Below are 20,251 nucleotides of genomic sequence, written 5' to 3' on the forward strand. Positions count from 1 at the left end.
TTCAATAATGCCAGGAAATATACTTTTGTCCACTCACAAATATTCTAGATGAGGAAGGCCCATGAAAGCATCATCACTAATAACATCAAAAGTGTTGGACGTAAACAACCTGCATAAAGAAATGCAAAACAAAAGACCATTAGGTTATCAGCAGCTTTAGAAAATGGTTCAGCAAGGCCAAATTTCCACTGCCTGGTTTCATGGTTTTTTTCTGTGCAAGCACTATAGGATTGTAAGGCTGATATATTGCACCACAGTGTGGTGCAAAGGGAAGGATCCAACAATTGTCTACTGGAGCCATCAATAAAATTCCTTTGACTTCTGTGGGATGTAAACGTGGGTTTATCATGCCAGTAAAACAATGGGATTTTACATGTGCCTCTGGAGATATACTGGGACAACAATGATATCTTCAAGTACTACAGAGGTTTAAATTGTCTTGGTTTAAACTGCTGGTTAGCCTGACATCAGGTTGAATTTGCAACACTGGCAGGAAGGAAAATCCTTTAACTTTTAAGTTAAACTCCTGAGTGTATTTAACCGGAAGGTACTGAAAGTTACTGGGGAAACAAAAAAAGAAAAATCTATTAAATTCAGTCAGTGTTCAAGTCAGAATTATTTTTAAGACCTCATTACACCTCTTGGAAATACTTTTAGTGTATGCATCTAACCAGCAGCACATTTAATTTTATGTAATTTTGTAAGCATTTAAAGTGGACTAGCATTGATTTTTCCAGCTTTATTTATGCTTATCAGCCATGTTAGCATTTGTCCATTATAATCTAGCTCTGGACTGCTACACTTTTAATGTGGTGGGACATCATAAAGTACAATGAACTTTACCCCAGTGGAATACCACATGCACATCTATATTTTAATCAATTGACTTCATGGATACATAGATTCATACTATGGCATCCTTAGACATTCAGGAATGCAAGATTTCCAAGTACTAATTTATCCACTTAAAGAGTTAATCTCTTATGTTGACATTTACATTCAGAATAAATTGCAAGTAATTTATTTTCTCAGTTGCAGATTGTGCTTTTTCCACTTTCAGTATATTCCTATATGAAATGTATGAAAAAATACAAGCAGGAAATTCTTCCTTTTTGTCAAAATCAAGAAACATTTCAGTTTTAGAGAAAATGAGTATTTTTATAGAATTCTTGAACCAGAAGACCAATTTATTAAATTTTGCAACTAATTTTACTTTTCTGATATGAATTTACTGGATAATTTTTTCCTTTTCTGCACTCTATAATTTAGAGAACAGGGTGGTATCTCTTTAAATAATATTGCTATTTTAGAGATTGCCAGGCTTACAGCATAGGTCTTGCACTTGGTGATCTCATTTGCCTTCTAACTCATACCTCTCCCCAATGGCTACATCAGATGTATTTGATGCACAAAGTATTTTTCCCCCCAGTTTGTCCTCAATCACCATAATTGCTGCTTCTGGGGATAGAGGCTGAAGGTATGGCGCTGTAGCTAGGGACTGTATCACTTGGCAGGAACAGTACAGTGCTAGCAGGCACAAACCCTGATGCCATGATTACCTCCCTTCTTTCTGCAGGCTTTCATGCCATCAGTTTATAAGGGCACCCTCAGCATGTTGCTGATACACAGAGATAAAAGTGCTAGAGATGAGAGCTGGGAGGTTTTCTCTACATTTAGGGAACACTCCTGCTGGCACTTCACCATAGCTCTGTAGGTTCTTTGTATTTTTGTTGTCACATGAAGAGCACAGAGCACACCATCCATACTACACAAGAAGAAAAGCTCTCCTGGACTGGGAGTTATGAGTAGTGTTTAGCACAAGACCACGATTTTTCCAGAGACCATTGGTGCTACTACATTAAAAATAGTAGTAAATAATAATAGCGGCAGAATTACACCATATTTAGACATCTGTGAATGCTGTATTGGAGATATCCAATTACATTTGGACTTCAAAAACATGATGCTGGAGACTATTTCTATATGTATTTCTGTTATTATAGGAATACATATAAGCTGCTAAATCTTGCTGTTGGCTAAATTAAACCTACCAATACAGCTATAATCATGCAAAGCTAAAATTTCCTGAAATGTTTAATTAACGTAAATTTTCCATATTCTTATTTCCCTTACTATCTTCTGCCAAAAATAAAATTTTTCTTTCCCACATACAAACTGGAGTGTTGTGCCCACAGACACAATCCTGCTCCTATGGTCTGTGTTTAAGCAGTCATTTGCCTTAGATCAGCAGCCTGACATTCCAAGGATGGCAAGCAGCTCAACTACCATGTTAAAAATATATCTGGAAAACACATCACTCATCAAAGCCCACAGTGGAACAAACCCTGCTTTTCTAGGGTCATGTTTTTTTTGCAGCATTTATGAACAGCATCATAGAACATGCATTTCATTGTACAGTAGAAATGGAAATTATTATCATTACCAAAATGCCATAAGACGTTGCCCAAGCCCACTGTGCCAGGCACTATAATAACTCAAAATAAGATGACTGTGTCTGTCCTACTCTACCATGCCCAAATCTGCCTGCTTTGCAGTGGGATTGCTAAGTGTAGGTGGTGTATCGTAGCCAAGAGAGATGATGTCCTACTCACTCTCTTCAGATACAAGCCCCACCAGTGCTGCTGCTTTTTTCCCCCGCTCCTTTGAAAGGCCCATTGCAGCAATTATGTGAAATGTGTCCCTTTTGTGATCTGTGACCACCTGAAAAAAGCTTCTCTGGAATAAAGCACCATGGAAAAGCATTTAGGTTTCCATAGTAACTGCATCTACCTATTTACCCTGTATCCAAAATTGTACAGTATGTCTGCACCTCCTTATCAGCTCCACTTGAGGTAGCAGAGTACAGCCAGGGTCAGGGCTTCAGCTGTCGGTATGCCACCCGTTTAATTTAACAGCCAGACAGCTCCAGTACCTCAGCATTACACCTCTGACCACATCCAGAGCGCACGGAAGTCGGTTTGGGACAGACATCCTATTTTGCTTTTGATCACACTGGGGAGTCTGCCTTGCCGGATTTCTGAGACAAATCTGGGTGTGTGTCAGGCTGGCAGCACATCCACTATAAACAGTTCAGGTTACACCCCCTCTACCTCTGTATAGCTCACAATTATATAACCGTATGCCCACATTTCTAGGAAAGCCTGTGAGCCTGTAAAAATCCTATGTTGAAATGCAGCTAATAGTTAAACATCCCAAAATATTCTCTTTCCATCTATACCTCATCACAGTATTTGATTTTGGAATAACTACTTCAGTCTTTAATTCGAAGAAAATTGTCATTACTTTTAAGACCATGAAATAACAAACAGGGTCAAATCCAGGTACTATGAAGGCAAAACTCCCACTGAAGTGACTAAACTTCCACAGAAGTCAATGGCAATTTTACATGGAAAGGACTTCAGGACCTGTCCCACTGCAATAAGGGGCCTGATCTGTGGGGTTCTGAGCTCACAGTGGATGGGAGTTGCAGATAGACAGCTTTATACTGGGATCAGGTCCCAGGAATGCAGAAAATAAACAAGAATAGTTGTTGCAACACTTAAGTCCTTAGTGTAATGTTAATTAAAGTATAATTAAGATAACATGCATTCTGTCACCAAAAGCTTCAGCATGTAAGCATTCAAAGTAGTACTGACAACAGACAGCCTTGCAAAATACTAAGTAAAAATTAAACATGCACTATCTTTCAAATTGCTCGAAAGTAATGTATTTTATGATCTAATAAATCTTCTGCTGCTGTTTCTTACAAAATTAATACTAAAACCCTTTATGAAATATTTATGAATACATATACACTTCATAACAAAAATTTTATCATATAAATATTTCTCACAGAAGCTGCAGAGATGGTGTGAGCAAAAAACTCCCTTCTGGGATTTTAGTAAAAGCAGATCTCACAAAGGATCTGTAAAGAAGAAAAAAACAACCGTACATTAATATAGCCTCATATATCCATGGTTATAATACTGGTCTGGTCATCACAGAGAAATTTATTTATATAAGTAAAAAAATTACCTTCCCCCCCCCCCCCCCCCCCCCCAATATAATGTGACAGGTTTCATGTACTATACAAGAAGGTATAAAATGAGATGTGTGCACATACACAGACAGACAGACAGATGAAAGAGATATAAAAATCAGGATTCAAGGATGCAGCACAATTTTAACACATTAGCTGATGATTCTGAATGCTGGAGGTACTCCCTGCAGCAAGCATCCTTCTGTATGCACTGAGAACACCACACATCCTAGTTCATTTTAAATCATAAATTAAATAACCAAATGCTTACAGCCCTTACAGTGAGATAACATCAGGCGGAACGCTGCGAGGAATAGATCTGGCATTTTCACATAAAGCATTATCTTTGGTACAAGTACACCAGGCAGGACATTTTGGCTTCACTGGTTTCTTCCCTTCAGTCAGCAAAAGCACAGATAAAAGGCATAAGAAATAAGCAATTCTTCTAAAGGGTCTGCTGGCATTTCCCATTCTTTTGATCCGCTCTCGTTCCAGCCAGTTGAAAGAATATCCCAAAACATGAACAGGGTTCTTTATTCAGCCATTGGATGTCTTTCTCTAAGTCCAGGTCAATATTTGTCTCTGCTTTCCCAACCCTTTTCTTTCTCTTTCACTCTGTTTTTGTAGATAGAAACCTGCAGCTGATCTGTATGTTTCCACTCACTCAGGCAACGTACTGCTCAGAGAAGAGACCTGCGAGGTGCTGTAAGATGGGGAAAATCCAACCGGCTGAAGGGAAAAAAAAAAAAAAAAAAAAAAAAAAAAAAAAGGAAAGAAAAAAAAGACTTGCATCACCACAAAAACACTGAGCACAACACAGCATTAGATTGCAAAGTGATGTAACTGAGAAATACACTGCTTTCTGTTTTCACAGGGAGGCCCTTTCCCTGTTTCCAAAAATAGTACAGCATTATGTTTTGCTGGTGGGTGGGTGAGTGGGTGTGGGGTGGAGTATATGTGTGTGGGGGAGAAATCAGTCATCTCTTACTGGATCCCTACAACCTCATGAACCTTTCAGAATTATGCTTCACATACTGCAAGCAGCAGAACTAATGGCAGTATCCACAGGAAAATGAAATCACATGAAACCATCTAAAGCACTGCTGCAAAAAACTGTTAGATTCATTTTTATCCTCAGCCTTTATTGCACATATTTGTACCACTGAAAAACAAGCTGCCACACATGGAAAATATTACAATGTATGAGAGAATGCCTTTGACTGTCACTCCTAAACAAAATATTTTCTCATGCAAAATAGACCCCAAATATAGCTTTTTTTTTTCCTTTTTTTTTTTTTTTTTTTTTTTTCCCTCAGAAAAAGAATGGATCTTATTTGTTGCATGTTTTCTGAGCTGGTTAAATGAAGGCACAGGTGGATCAAGCACAGTTCTATATTAACAACATTAATTTAAAGTTCAAGTTAAAAAACGTATTTTCTTGGAACTGGCTTGATTCTTTTAGATGGAAAAAAAGAAAATTGTCATTTAAATACCAGCTGTGTTAAACCCATAGTTAAGAACGGACCTTCTGTGAAGAGTGACAGGATAAGGACAGATCTTGGTGGCAATAATGAACCTTTACAATACTGCCTGGAGGCTGCAATCGAAATGAGTGCTAGGTGTGGTATGAGTGCTCTGGCAGATACAGTCCTCAGCCTGAAGACTTTACAGTAAAATACATTAAATATTTTATAGGAAACTTAAGCAGCACCTAAATATTACTTTATTAAGAATGGTAAGACAAAGCTAACAAATGCCAAATGGCTGAGAAGCCACACAGGATGATTTTTTGTTCAATATAGTATTGCTATTAGATGAGTTTTGCAAACTTTAGCAGGTCTTGACAGTTTATATTAGACAGCTCACAAGCACTACTGGGGTCAGCCCAGTGGTACAAACATTTAATACAGTCAGGCTCACTGTTAGCTCCTTCACATGGATGCTGTCTCCTCACCAGGGGACACCTGATCTCCTGATAAGAGAGAGATCTCTTTTGACTCTTTTGACTTCTGGTTACCCCTCCTTTGACTTCACATGGCCACCTGGCTCTAGCCCATTGCTCCTGCTCTACAAGCCACAAAATCACAAGATCAACATCAGGCCATGTCTGTCTTCCTCAGGAACAATCCCAGCAAGGCCTTAGTGCATATCCAGGTGTCCACCTGGGATTTGATAGGCTATGGGCAGAACAACAGCCTGCAAAACTGCAAGAAATTCAGTGTATGGATACAAGGCAGGACTCCAGCACTGCTGAATCCTTGCCTGGGGGGTGGCTGAGGTCCATCTCCCAGGGATGAGGGGAGACACTCAGAGCTCTGAGGAGCTGGATGCAGCCAGAAATGTCCAGAAGATTTCAGAGGCAGATGGCCACCTTCAAAGGCCATGCTGGGAGAGGACAGCACTGCCTGCGCATGGGCACACTTCCTGCCAGACATCTGAGCCCGTGGAAGAAAGGGCAGCTCGTGCTTTCTTAGCTGCCTTGCTCTCTCCGTTATGTTTTTATAAAGGCCTTTATTAATTTAAGGGGGGGCCCATGTTTTTACTCTTAAGAAAACCTTCCCTGTCAGCAGTCCCTCCCTGAAGCAGACCAGCTAAGAGTGGCAGAAACCTGGGTTATTTCTGAGCCCATCCACGTTCTGTGAGAAAATGGAAATGAATTACAGTAGCCAAGGCACTGAAATCATTATTAAGCAAATGTTGATGCCTTCCCATCCCCCAGTATAAAGGTGACTTCTTGCTCTGGAAATGATCTAATTGTACCTACTGAGAGGGAAGCTGGATTTGTAGGACTTGCATAAGTAGGCTACACCATCTTCTCCCCTCCAATATATCCAATGGCACAGACATGGTGAGGTGAGAACAGAAAATTCTCTAACTCTTTTTTCCTGAAAGAGGACTGTTGTTGTTTGTTTGTTTATTCCTGGCAAAGCCACCCATTGCCATGGCAATATTTTGCCCTTGATGGTGAAACCCCGTGTTTCATTTCCTTTGACTCATTCACTGAAATCCACCATCAATTACCTAGGCATTTCTCTTTAATTAATACTCCAACCACATTGTGAACCTTCCGAAAACTTTGCAGTGTAGTGTTTTCTTCGGTAACAAAAGCACATTCTGCAGCAGAGCAGGAACCTGAGTCCAGTTTTGTCCATGCAGAGAACCGCCTGGAAGTTAGTTTTCTATTCCAAACCACATGCCAAAACAACCGCTTTAGCAAAATTGCAATATTATGAATATTTATAACAGCCCCATCAAAAGAGAGGCATAATCACATTTTCCAGGGTCCTTTTCTGCCAAACTCAGCATCTCATTTCCTGCCATGTAGCAGTTTAAAACCAAAGTGGTTCATGGATTTTTAGTGGCACAGCTTCTCTCCAGCCCGGCGACACTTGGCTCACCCTCTGCCGATGCCATGGCTGTTTGTTTGCGGGCCGGCGGAGCGGGCAGCGGCCTGCTGCGCCCACGGACCAGCGCCTGCCTCTCGGTCCCTGCTTGTTCTCCCGGGCGTTTCAGGTACTGACTAGGCACAATGGGATTCGAAATTCATTTATTTTTCTTTCTGCAAGGTTCCAGCAGGGGGGATGAGGGAGTTGCGGATGCGTTCCTCGGTCCGCTTCCCATCACTTGACGTTCTAGCCGAAACCGCTGCACCTTGCCGCGCTGCGGAGGGGGCCGGCGGTCAGGCGCGTTCCGGGCTGGGCAGGGGGACACTGCAGGGGGACATTGCAGGGGGTCAACGGCTGAGGGACGCCGCTCGGGGTTGCCACCGCCTCGCCGCGGCCCCGTATCCCGGCAACGCGGCGGCCGCGGGCGGCGGCCGCGCTGCCCGCGGGCCCCGCCGTGCCAGCCCGCTGCGGCGGCGGCACGGACACGAGCGGGCCTGGAGCGAGCCGCCGCAGTGTGTTCTGCACCAATGTGCCCGCACGTTTCACTCTCCGGTGCTGACCGAGTACGCCTTAGGGACCGGTGGTTTCCCACGCAGTGGCTCTGCGTGGTTAGAAACAAACTGCTGTTTCTTCTAATGTATCTAAACTGTCTGGTAACGACAATTTTTGATGATAATCAACCATCTAGTAAAAATCTTGGTGCAAGTATATGACAAAATTAAAGCTAGTTTTGACTGCTGCCACTAGAGGTATTCACCCATCACTGCTTCTGTTCTTTGGTCAGACTTAGCACAACTTACATGGCTTCGTTTCTAGAGCAAACATATGTAGTATTATTATTATTATTATTATTATTATTATTATTATTATTATTATTATTATTATTGTTATCATTATCATCATAATCTACACATACATTTTTAGCACATGTTCTCCAATATCTGGTTAAGAGATTAACACTTCTACAAGTAAACCTGTTTGCAAAAATATTTGAGGACAGCAAACACAGTCAGAACAAAAATTATTTTAAAACATATTGAATATTTTTCAAGGTATTAACTCCACGCTAACGACTATATTTGCATATTAGCATCAGACTAGAATTTTCTCATTACCAACATATGATAGAATTTGAATAAGCTTCCTGTGGTTTCATGCTCAGTACAGTTCCCTTTGCAGATCCATATCCTGTTAAAGTTACCCTTGATTTCATCCTGCTGTTACAAAACTGTGCTGCCTTTTCTCTGTTCAGAATGAGCTGCCTGCACATACGTAGCCTAATCCAAAATCCACTGATGGTGATGATGAGACTTTACTGTGCTTGGTGTTAAGCCCATAATATTACACCACACAGATGGGCAACAGCCCTAATCACACCCAGTATTCACTGGTCTCCTAAAGAACAAAACATTGTCATTGTTACCACTGTGTTTGGAGCAGAAGGATTTTGAGATCAAAGACTCCTACAAATACCTCATGAGTCTGAGTTTTTGCTCTCTTGGCTCCACCCTTTTAAGAAATTCTGCAGCAAATGGCAAATTTAAAGCAGCTGAGAATGAGGCTGTACTTTCAATAAACAAAACTAAGTCTTGTGAATTCTAAATAGTTCTGAAAAGACTATGCTTCCTGGTGGATCTGGCACCAAGAGTCATTGCCAGGAAGAGGCCTTCTGCAGGTTAGGCATAATAAAACTTGAGATGCCTTTACAACAGCTCATAACACAGACAAGCTTGGGAATGATCACAAGACTGCCCAAACCTTTTTATTTGGAAAGTTCTGCTGACTTTGCCCTATCCTGTCTGTACAGGTTCGTATTATGGGTATCCTTCTTTATTATACCAGTTTCATTAAAAGCAGAACAACCAGGCCAGTCCCTGCATCACAAAGCTGAGGAAATGGCTGCTTAAATGCTGCCAGCTTTGGAGGAAAGAAAAACTTGGAGGGTGGTCTCCTTTTCCTTACGTAAAGCAGCCAGTTCACAGGTCAGTGTGGACTTAGAAATGATCACCTCTGAAGTGAGCTCTCATGGCCACAATTTCAGTGTGATGTACAACACCTGCTCCACTGAGCATGTCCTGGTGAATGTGCAGGTGTCTCTGAAACTGCTTGCTGGTTTAGGTACACCAGAATGTGACCAATGACAAAAAATATGTCAGGAGAGATGTACTGCTATCTGAATGATCTCTCTTTAAGAAAAAACAGATGCACAGTGTATTTCTTTCAAAGGGAAGCCAGGCAAAATGAATCTACTTCTAGGTTTTATTTTGTTGCAGCTAAGAACTTTCAATATCTTTATAATTCTTGATGCTTTGTTTGCTTTTAAGCTCTGTTACAAACCAGTGTGCTTTGCAGCACCCAACCCAGTAGCATCACATTAACTGCTCTCCTGATAACCAGCCACTTTTCTCCAGACCTACACAAATAGCTGTTGCTTTGCTTCTATTGTCTGTGTTTTGCTTTGAAAATGCTAACAATGGATATTTAAAGTTGGGGGGGGAAATGAAAGAGCAAACATACAAGCCCAAGAGCAAACCAGAGCCCAATTCAAAGATGTATGAAGCTGTGCCATTTCATGGTTCACAGCAGGAACTGATACCACACCTAATATAGGGGGAAGTGTAAGAAAGGAGACAATATAAAAGAACATGAAACATGCTGCAGAAATCTGGTTTTTTTTTCTATCTTTCAAGACAACTCTCATGAAAATTTGCCTGTAGTTTACTCAGGGAAGATCAACTTCTCCCATGTCGGAAATGGGGACACTTTTAAGACAGTCAACATGCCCATCCATTTCAGTGGAACTGACATCACACTCACCACCTAGCATACATCCTACTATAAGATTAAATGCCCTCTGTATGAACCTCTTAGCAAGGAGAAGTCTTGTTCAAATATGCAAGTTACTTTTCACCTTTTTTCCCTCTACATAGCTCTAGCAGACATTAAAACCATGATACTAGTGAGAGAATCTATGCTTAATTTGTAATTGCCAGCTTCTTCAGAACTGGCATGGTGATTTTAAGAACATACTTCTGTGCAACACTTCCCTTGGTAGGATGGTTTCTCTCATCCCAACTCTTGCAAGTACTATTGATTCTGCTCTCTTCCACAGATCACTGCTGGTTTTTCTGTTCTAATGCTATTCTCTAAACTGGATTAAATAAATTAGCTGGCAAATAAAACCCTAAACAAGCCCAAAAATCACCCAATAATCACCCAACCCAAAAAAAAAAAAAAAAAAAAATTGCCAGAGCCAGAAGAAGCAGCTGAGGACAGGAGTGGGCAGAGAGCATTGGTTTCACTGTTAGAGAAAATGCACCGGGAGCTGCGCCCTTGAGGGGCAGCTTCATGTTACAAATGCTCATATTTAAATGAATCATAGGACAGAACTGGTGACAAAGCACCTCAGTCTCTACCGAACAGGACAAAATATGAACCTCATAAAACACCCCAGTATTTAGCTACCGTTGTTTAAAAATTATCATCTAACTGGAGGACAGACTTTCAGCTGGTGTATACAAACGGACACTTCATAATTACTATCTCCACTTTGCCAGCTCCTTGCACTCTTCATTTGGTATTTATTCATATAAGGTTTCCTTCATGCCTACATTCAAAATAAGGGAAGAAATTCAAAAGAAGGGCTAGAAAAGTCAGTCCAGTAAGAACCCTGTATACAAACCAAAATGTCCCAGATTTTCTAGCATGAGCAAGTGCTTTCTGCAGACCCAAAACAACATACTACTGTCAGTGTAGCTAAATGCCATTTAATTGGCAGCTAGAAAAGTCTATAATACATTTCTTCATGGAAAAATGTCTGAGCTCTTCCAGTGTGCCAAGATGCTAATTAAAAACAGACAGCATGTTACAAAATCCTTTCCTTGACCTGTGCTATCTTACATGCCCTTCTGTACTTTGTCATGGCATTGGCTCCCTGAAGAATTATTCTAATCTTTATAAACTTGTCTTTAATTTTCTTTGTCATTTTGCAGACAGAAGAGAAGTAACAAAATATTATTTATTTAAATGTACATAGAAAATGTATTTGTTACATGTCAGAGACAACAGGCTTTTGAGGAGAAAGTCTTCACTTGTTAAAAACAGGTTTCTATGTCCTGAATAATTTACATTGAAAGAAATCTTAGTGCCACTGAAGTCACTGAAATACTTCAAGTAGAAGCCTTGCTGGAGTGCCATGGACATAACGAACTGCACAATAGGAAGGATGTGACTCATCAAACACATATTATTGTTTCATCATTGCTAATCAACATGCTTTACAGAGATTTGGATCAGCACTGAAACATTTTAAAGGGTTGTTGGTGATAGCTCCACAAGTGTATTTTACTGATGTTTTAATTGTTCTCAGCAACTCAAGAAATTTGGAAAAATACTTTACTTTTTCAGTAAGAGTTAATCCTTTTTACCTTAAGTAAATATCAAATCTGCCACCCTACGTTATGGCAGGCATGCTGCCACTGCATAAGCCTAGCACAGATTCTCCATCAAGTACTGCACCAAGCTGAACTCCAAGGTCCCTTTTTCTTACAAACCACATTTGCACTGCAGAGGAGACTTCGGTGGGCTGAAAATTTCATTACATCTGTTCGCTCATATGCCAATATGCTATATATTTAGTACAGCTTTAAGAAGAGGTTTGCTCTTTTGGCTGCTGGCCCTTTTCCTCTGCAGTGGGAGAACAAAACCAACACAACATCTTTATCTAAGAAGTGACTTTAGTTTTAAATATAATTTTCATAGCAAAAGAGAAATACACATTTTCGTTATGACTGTGCAGAAGCTAAAAGATTTTCCCTACCTTGAACATGGTAACATTCACATTTTAAGTTCAAAATTATTCCTAATTATCCCTTTTCTAAGACAATAATCCAAATACTATACAGCTGACTTTCTTTTTAACGCAAATCACTTGTAGGCATCTGTAAGTTTCCACTGTTGCTGCCCTTGTGATTTAGGCAAAGAGTCATTAAAACTGGAAGGCCTAATTCCCAGCCTCAATATAACACATCAGTAAGAAGTAATAAGCTCCTTCATGAAGCAATATAGCTCCCCAGCCAAATAAATGGCACACAGTACTGATTAAACAAAGGCACATGTGGCCTTTTTTCCCCAAGATATTTTTTAGAAGCAAATGGATGAATATACAGACAAGGATAATAAAAACAAACAAACAAAAAAAAAAAAAAACAAAAAAAACCAAAAAAAAAACAAAACAAAAAAAAAAAACCCCAGGTTTGGGAACTCAAGAGAACAGTTAGCATTGCAGAAACTGAGATGTTGGCTCTTAGGCACGGAAAGGGAGACCTGAGAAATTCACTGGAGAATTTCTTGGAGCAAGTAATGGCTGAAAAGAGCTTGGAACTGCAAATAGTCTCCTGCTGTTCAATTTTCTCTTCACTCAGGGAAATGAAGGCTATACATTCATTGCAAATAAAGACTGGATCAAAGATACCCAATTCCATTAACAATTTATTTTCTGAAACAGAACAATTGGAAATAATGACTTTAGATAACAGCTCAGGTCACAAATAGTAATAATGCTCTACTCAATGTTTCTGACACCCCTGCTTCCCCCTCAGGGAGGCAGATATCCCTTCATATGCACTTTATATATAGAGATATATATTACGATCTCTCTCAAGAGCTATATATAGCTTCTATTCACAGGCAAGCACCACAACCACTTATTCATTCTTTTCATGCTTTACCTGCTGCTTTCAAGGCTGCCCTGATGCTAAAAATAGCTTTGCATATTAGAGGAGGGTTGCTATAGATTCAGAATGGGTGATGTTCCAGAGGCAGCTAAATCCCTCCTTGCCGAGGATCCGTGGGGATGCATGTGATGGGCATCTGCGACCAGGGCTGTAATGCCCTTTCATAAAGAAAGACTCTTAGGCTCCAAGGAGGGGGTATTTGTGTTCTTAAGGCTGGACTGAACTGCAAATCAATGCAAATCATGAATGTCATCATAAGCTCAAGGCTTTGTTTTTCATAATATTGTATTAGATCACAGTACAACAGTACCTTCATATATTAATGAAGCTAATATTCATATACTAGGTTCTTTTTGACTGGGAGAATAATTTAGTATTCTGTTGTATGGGCATATTTTTCTGCAGGTATTGATGTCTTCAAGTAAGAAAATATCAAAATGCTTCACTAGTCTTCTTACTTTTTCTAGTTCTTAACATTTGTGGCTGGATTATGACCATATCTAAGATAAATGAGGTAGTCAGTATGTTCCCTTCATTAACAGACTCATGTTATAGAAACCTGCCAAACACTCTGTTAAGGCTGAGGTTCAAATAAAAGTTTTACAGGGAACGAGTGGCATGGATTTACTAAAGCAAGATTGATAAAAAGTATTAAAACAGATCCTAATATACATCTAAATAACACAATCCATCTTTTATGAGCAGTATATTTAAGGACAGTGTAATGCAAACTTGACAGAATGTTTTATTAAATGTTAAAGAAAATGTTTTTCACTCAAATCTCACTTCACATCCTGACTCTTATCTTCCATGTGGTTTTGTTTCTATTCAAGAAAGGCAGTCATCTAGCTATGTAACTGTTAACATTTTGACTTACACTTGCAAATTGAGTGTGGTTTCAGGAAGCAGCAGGATCTCCCCCAGGGTACAACTGCAATATTTCTTTTTACTTGCAGTAGATAACTTTCCTCAGTGTTTTTTTGAGTCTGACATTTTTACTTCTAGAGTTGTGGATATTGCACAGCTCAGTGTTGCTGGCTATAAATATCATAACTTGATATTTGTAACCAAGTTAAACTAATGGTTGCCATTTAGGATAGTTATCTTTCCCATTCCACTTAAGTGCCATGGAATGAATAGTGTCCTGGAAATACTTTCAATAGAAAGGTTGATAATATTTCAGTACTTCATGTCTTAATGATATTGGTGATTAAATAACATAAAATTGTATTTAATTTGAAATATAATCCCTATTATTTCCAAACCCTGGCTATCAGTAGTATACTTTTACTAATAAAAGCTCAGTTCTAGCAGAATGGCTCATGGTGTTATTAATTAAATGAGGTCTCACAGCAGTACTGTATAAGCATGTTCATTAAAAACTGTGAAATAGGAATTTTTAACATTCATCCTGAGCACTTCAGTGCTCAGAGCAGCATTTTTATATCCCTGTATCCTTCAGTTTTCACTGAAGGATCAGTTACTGATCACCTCAACCTGGTACTAACAGCCTCTGCATGCAGCTACCATAGTACTCTACTATGGAATCCCACTGAAACAGTAAAATAAAGTGATGGTCAATCATCATTACATTATATTATGCTCTTATACCTTAGTTTTTTAAAATTTGACTGTGAAATTCCAAACAACTGACTGCAGCACTGTATAATGCAAATAATCTCTGATTTATTTTTGTTGCTTAAGGACAACCAGTGGAAAACACTGTGATGAACTCATCTTACCAGCTCCACAGTACAATTTTCACAACTGGCCTTCTGGATTCCTGAGTTAAGAGCTCAGCTTCTAAGTAAAGATGAAACACATCTCTAAAAAACAGGTGTTTTTCTGGAACATGTTAGCAGGAATGAGACTGTACATCTCTATTAACATCACATCTCAGACTCAGACTTTGAGGCACCTTTCTTTTCCAGGTTATGTAGAATGCTGGGTACACAAATAGTGCTTAACTGCTTGCATGATTCATATGACAGTGACTTGTCTGTCACCTTTTTATACAGAAGACTTCAGATTCCAACATTCCCTGTCAATGATTTGTACCTTTCCTCAATTCTCATTAGTGAATATTATGAATATACATACATGGTAGACATGCACAAAAATGCACCTCAAGAAATGAGGGAACACATATCTTTTTCACTATGGTTTAAAAATGCAATGGATGGTAGCTTTGTTCATGTATTCTTTTTTTCCTCTTCCAAAAAATCCAGTGGGAAACAATGTAATTTAAAGAAAATAAGTACATTGCTTGTCAGTTGTTTTCTTTTATTTATTTCGACATTACTAGATTTTCCTTCTCTTGTTTATTATTTTCTATGATTTTTTCATCTTATATAATAACTCTGATATCAAACTGGAAAAACAAATTTGCCTTTCTCTTGTATTTATGTAATTGGATGCCATCAGTCACTTTCCACCAAAGCAGATCTAGCCATAAAAATAAGATTAGGCATTCTTTGCTCTCTTAGGAAATAGTTCATACTTCAGGGAATTAAAGCATAATGAACTTCTAAAATCCCTTCAAATGAAAACTGGAACATGGTGGAGGAGTTAGTTTCTGTATTCCACTTACTTAAGTGCAAGTTGATAAAACTAAAAAGTAGTATTTTGTACATACTGATAATTACTTTTAAATTAAATTCCTGATAGGCTGAAGTCACAACTCATTTATGCATGCCTACATGCATGTGTAATCTGTAGTGAGCTTTGTTCTGAGCAGAGTTGCCAGACTAAGCTCTGGAGACAAAAATCACCTGCCACAAAACAAAAGTGGAACTAGCAGTGACGATTAATGACATTAGACAGGAGTCTACATAATATATATCCAAGGGATTTATTTAGTAAAATTCTGTACATTTTGCAAAAATAAGCCCAAACTTTAAAGATAATACAAGGAGATGATTCTAAGAATTACTTTTTTATCAAAGTCTGATTTATTATTTCTATAACTGAATAAGTTAGTCTTTACATGATCATACTGTTATTATTTATACTATACATCTTAACAAGGACTTGCAGAAAACTTTATTTTAATGAAGTTTTTTGAAGTACACAGATGTTTTAGGAACAAGGTTGATGCTTTGAGTGCTCCCTCAATTAAAACAAAATGAATTAATGAAGCAATCTGGTTTTCAAGTTACATAACTCTGTAGTCATAGGCAATAAAACTAAAATAGATATTAGGAATTAAAACAATTATAGTTCCTTCATAGTGTATCTGTGATTCTTTGTCATGTTAAGAGTGGAAGTAATGCTACCATCAAATAAACTGTGGAGCAGGACTTCAACTACTTCAGTCCATGATAAAGAAGACTAAGGCTGCTTTTCTGTCAACAGTAATAAAAAAATCTTGTGAATTGTGTATGAAGTTGTGGGGCCTTATATGCATCATAGGAGGTGGAGCTAAGGGAGTAAATCAGGTTATTTAGGCTGTATTTTCTAACATTGTGGCCTAAACAGGGATTCTGTTTACCAAGTTAATCAGCTAAGAATAAGGGTGAAATTTCCACATCTTTGACTTCTTGGGAGATTTTCAGATCAATAGGAAGTTCCAACTTTATTTTTAATAAGAGCCTTTGATATTTGTTTTTATCCTAACAGAAGAAAAAGCTTAATCTGAATTCAAGATGTGCACTGTTGTCTTCTTCAGCTTTCCATGACTGTTGAATAAATCAATTTCCAAACTCTGGTCTTCAAATAAATGCTCTGTAGACAGACAATAGAACCAGCACCTTCAGTGCACTAGGCAGTAAGTGGTTGTGGAGGCTGGCAGTGATTTGTTCACCCTAGAGGTAGAGGAGCCACCAATAAGCAAGGTCCATGGGTCAAATTCTACCTCGTATATCCTTCTAAAATGCCATCATCTGTCAGGTCTGCCTTTAGACATACATATTTTCAAAATTTCAAATTGCCTATCATATTGGAAGTCTTCGTGTTCTAGAAATTCTGTCTCCACACAGTATATCTGACATTGATATCCAATGGTGTTAAACAGAAATAATTAAGAGGAAAATGTCCATGGATACCTGGAATTTAGAAAATTCAATACTCTTACAATAGGATTAGATATTATATTATATTATATTATATTATATGCTCTATTCTATTTTATTAACAAGTGAAATACAATACAATGATTGTTGTTATACAACACACCTTATACAAAGGTCTGGGATTTTAGAACAAGGAAGGAAATTGATGATCAATCAGATACTATTTTTTCAAAGACTTTTCTAACATGATTATGCACTGAAAAGCTAATTGCAACTTCAAAATATCATAAAACTGCACAGCTTCTCTTCAAATAATGGACATAGCATGGGCTTGTCTATGATTATTTTTTGTATCTGACCCTATAATGGAAATATCTTTAAATACAGAAGTTCTTTTCTTGAGGAAATTACTTTATCGGCCAAACAAATAAAACTGCATTTGCCTTTTAGCACAGCAACATTGACATCTAGTGGCTAGTTAAGACTCCTGTTTAATATTCTGTGTTTGAGAAAAAAATGTGGAACACACCATTTATTGAATTTGACAAACCAGGTATGCACTGCCTGCTATCTCCACATAGCCTCTAGATAATTACAGAATATCACTAATGACTAGTCTGGAGTTTCCAGTACCTGGGATAGGAACTGGTGAGTGTGAGGCACTGCCTCTCATGTACAGCCCCACGGGTTTTCTCTGACTGTCAGGAAGTCTTAAGCTTGGGAATCAGCTGCCTGCTTGTAGTGTATACCTTCCTCAGGACTTGCTGGGAGGCACAGCACGTCCCTGAAATTGCATACGGGTACAGCTAAATGAAAAAGAGCTACAATAACTGAATGTGATGTTACTGGCATATGTGACCGTCCATTTTTAGCTTTACTTGCTTTTTCTACAAATTACTAGGGGGTTTCAAATAGGAGGAGATAAAAATCAGGAACACGACAGATGCTAAAGTACTGTTCGTACAAAAGACACAAAAATAAATGATTTGGCAACTTACTTCATAGACATGTAGGAGATAGGAATGTGCCAATATCAAATAGCATTAGAAAGCAATTTCATTTGTCAACAAAAGAACTGACTTAATGGAGAAAGAGAAAATATTAAACAGGACAAATATCAGTTTTACTAGCATTCCTGATGGGTCCACATTACTGTCTCATAATCAAACTGAAATCTAACATGCAGCAACAGCTCACAATGGATGTAGCTGTCAGTAACTGCCCTGCCTTTGCTCTCCATACCAGTGGTAGCTGCCTCTTCGAACCTGCTGGCAAAGCCTTCTGATTTGCTTCACTAAAAATTGGAACAATTTTTTAATTGGCTAACCAAACTAATTTTGATTCAACAGATCAGAGGCTGTTGAGTTTACACAACTTTACCAGAAGATCTTAGGAGGCAATAATCTTCTGCAGGAAGGCTGATGTGTTTCTTCCTGGCTAGATACTGTTAATGAGTAAACATCTATGCTTTGTATTTCTTAAAAATACATAGAGAAATCTGAGTCTGAAAAAGAGCAATAAAATGTAAGAGTTCTCCAATATGTAACCTATGTAGAAAGGCTGAAGTACCTTCTCATGCTGCAAACAGAAAACTGTGGGGATATATGTCTTACAGTACTGAAAAATGCTATTCAAATGATGATCGTTTCTTGCTTTCTGTACAAACTAGTGCAGAGCGTTAAGAAATTAACTCAAGTAGCAACAAAGAAGATTTTTTTCTTAGATAGCAGGGAAAACCCTTTATACCTAAGAGGTTAATAGATTAAGGTATTAAGCTGTGAAATCTCCTATACCAGAACCTTTTAGGAACAGCTTAATAAGTATGTCAGGTATACTTTGAATTCTGAATCCAAATGATGTATGTACCATGTCTGACTTAAACTTTTTGGATATACCAGGTCTCATACTCTATTTAGCCCATTCTAGATTTAGGGCAGAATGAAAGTTAAAGCTACAGTGATGTTTTCTCCTTTGTGGACCACAAAGTTCAGGGCTACTGTAATTTAAGACTATTGTTTCACATTACTGCTGACCTGATCTAAAAGAGAGCTGCTGATGAAATGCAGCCCCTGTTTCTCACTTCCCACTTCCCTCCTGTCCCATCCCTACATCTTTTTGCCCCACCAGAGTTACTCATCCAGACAGTCACAGGAGCTAGGGTGGCAGAAAATTAAATTTTGCAGTTCAGCAGAAGTGGTCAGATGAGCATTAGGGTCAGTTCAAGAATGCTCTCTTCAGTGGCAGCTTGATTTACTTGTAAAGATTGGCATAGACTGACTTACTTGTAAAGGAAAGCTGTGCTCCTAAGGTTTGGCTGTACAGTCATCAAAATCCCACTCAAAACTTCCTGCCCTGTAAAAAGTCATGCCCATCTCGTCTGTTCTTTTTCCTGTATCTTCCAGTCCCGTGGGACTCATATGAGAGAAGTGCCTTTTTGGTGTCAAAACATACTGTTGCTAGAATTAAACTATGGAGATACTCCCATTGGAGCAAAGTATAATGCCTATACCAAGGGCTAAGGGCACATTCAGTTTCAACTTCCAGTTTATTTAGGAGGCCATTTCTGAACCCATTCCCCAGCTGTAGCTTACTGTAGCCCACATATAAAATGCAGCCGGCTGATGTTCTGAAGAAACACAGTTAGACATCAGAAAAGCATAGCATAGCAAGATGAAATTATCTAGCTGCTATTCTCAGAAAAGCTGTTTATAACATAACTTCAGCATCTACAGCAGCTGCTATAGATGGACTCACTGCAGATAATTTTCCTGTCCCAGAAACTGTATTTTTTCTATATGCAGGCTTTGTGGCCACAGCGCAGTGCTAAGAGATTCAAGAATTGTAAATCTTTCCTCTACCTTTCCCACTCTTCTTCAAAGTGCATAATCAATGATATGTTGGCCCAGTTTCCAGAATCATGTCAGGATTCATTCACACTAAAGCAGTCTGTCATTTCCATAAGACAGGAACAACAAAAAGATGCTTGCTTTTACAGCTTTGAGGATATACATTATTTATTTTGATATATTTAAATTATTAATTAGGATAATTCCATTCTTGCAACAGAGTCTCTGCCCTTTA

The 20,251-nt window shown here is 38.7% G+C and overlaps 1 protein-coding gene across 2 annotated transcripts in view; it reads right to left on the reverse strand.

The window, feature by feature from the left end:
- LGI1 (leucine rich glioma inactivated 1) overlaps positions 1 to 20,251 on the reverse strand; it is a 28,917-nt gene that overhangs the window by 7,506 nt on the left and 1,160 nt on the right. Inside the window, exons 2-4 of one of the 2 annotated variants that reach the window (XM_041415537.1) lie at positions 4,320 to 4,768; positions 3,854 to 3,925; positions 38 to 109 (exon numbers count right to left, since the gene is read on the reverse strand). In XM_041415537.1, the coding sequence (XP_041271471.1) occupies positions 38 to 109; positions 3,854 to 3,925; positions 4,320 to 4,510 (335 nt within the window). In that variant the 5' untranslated portion in view covers positions 4,511 to 4,768. Of the gene's footprint in view, positions 1 to 37; positions 110 to 3,853; positions 3,926 to 4,310; positions 4,769 to 20,251 lie in introns of those variants that run through there. The other variant, XM_041415538.1, reaches the window with a different exon arrangement.

This window comes from Onychostruthus taczanowskii, unplaced genomic scaffold (genome assembly GCF_017590055.1).
Source record: "Onychostruthus taczanowskii isolate IOZ18803 unplaced genomic scaffold, ASM1759005v1 scaffold5, whole genome shotgun sequence".
In the NCBI taxonomy this organism is placed as follows: Eukaryota; Metazoa; Chordata; class Aves; order Passeriformes; family Passeridae; genus Onychostruthus; species Onychostruthus taczanowskii.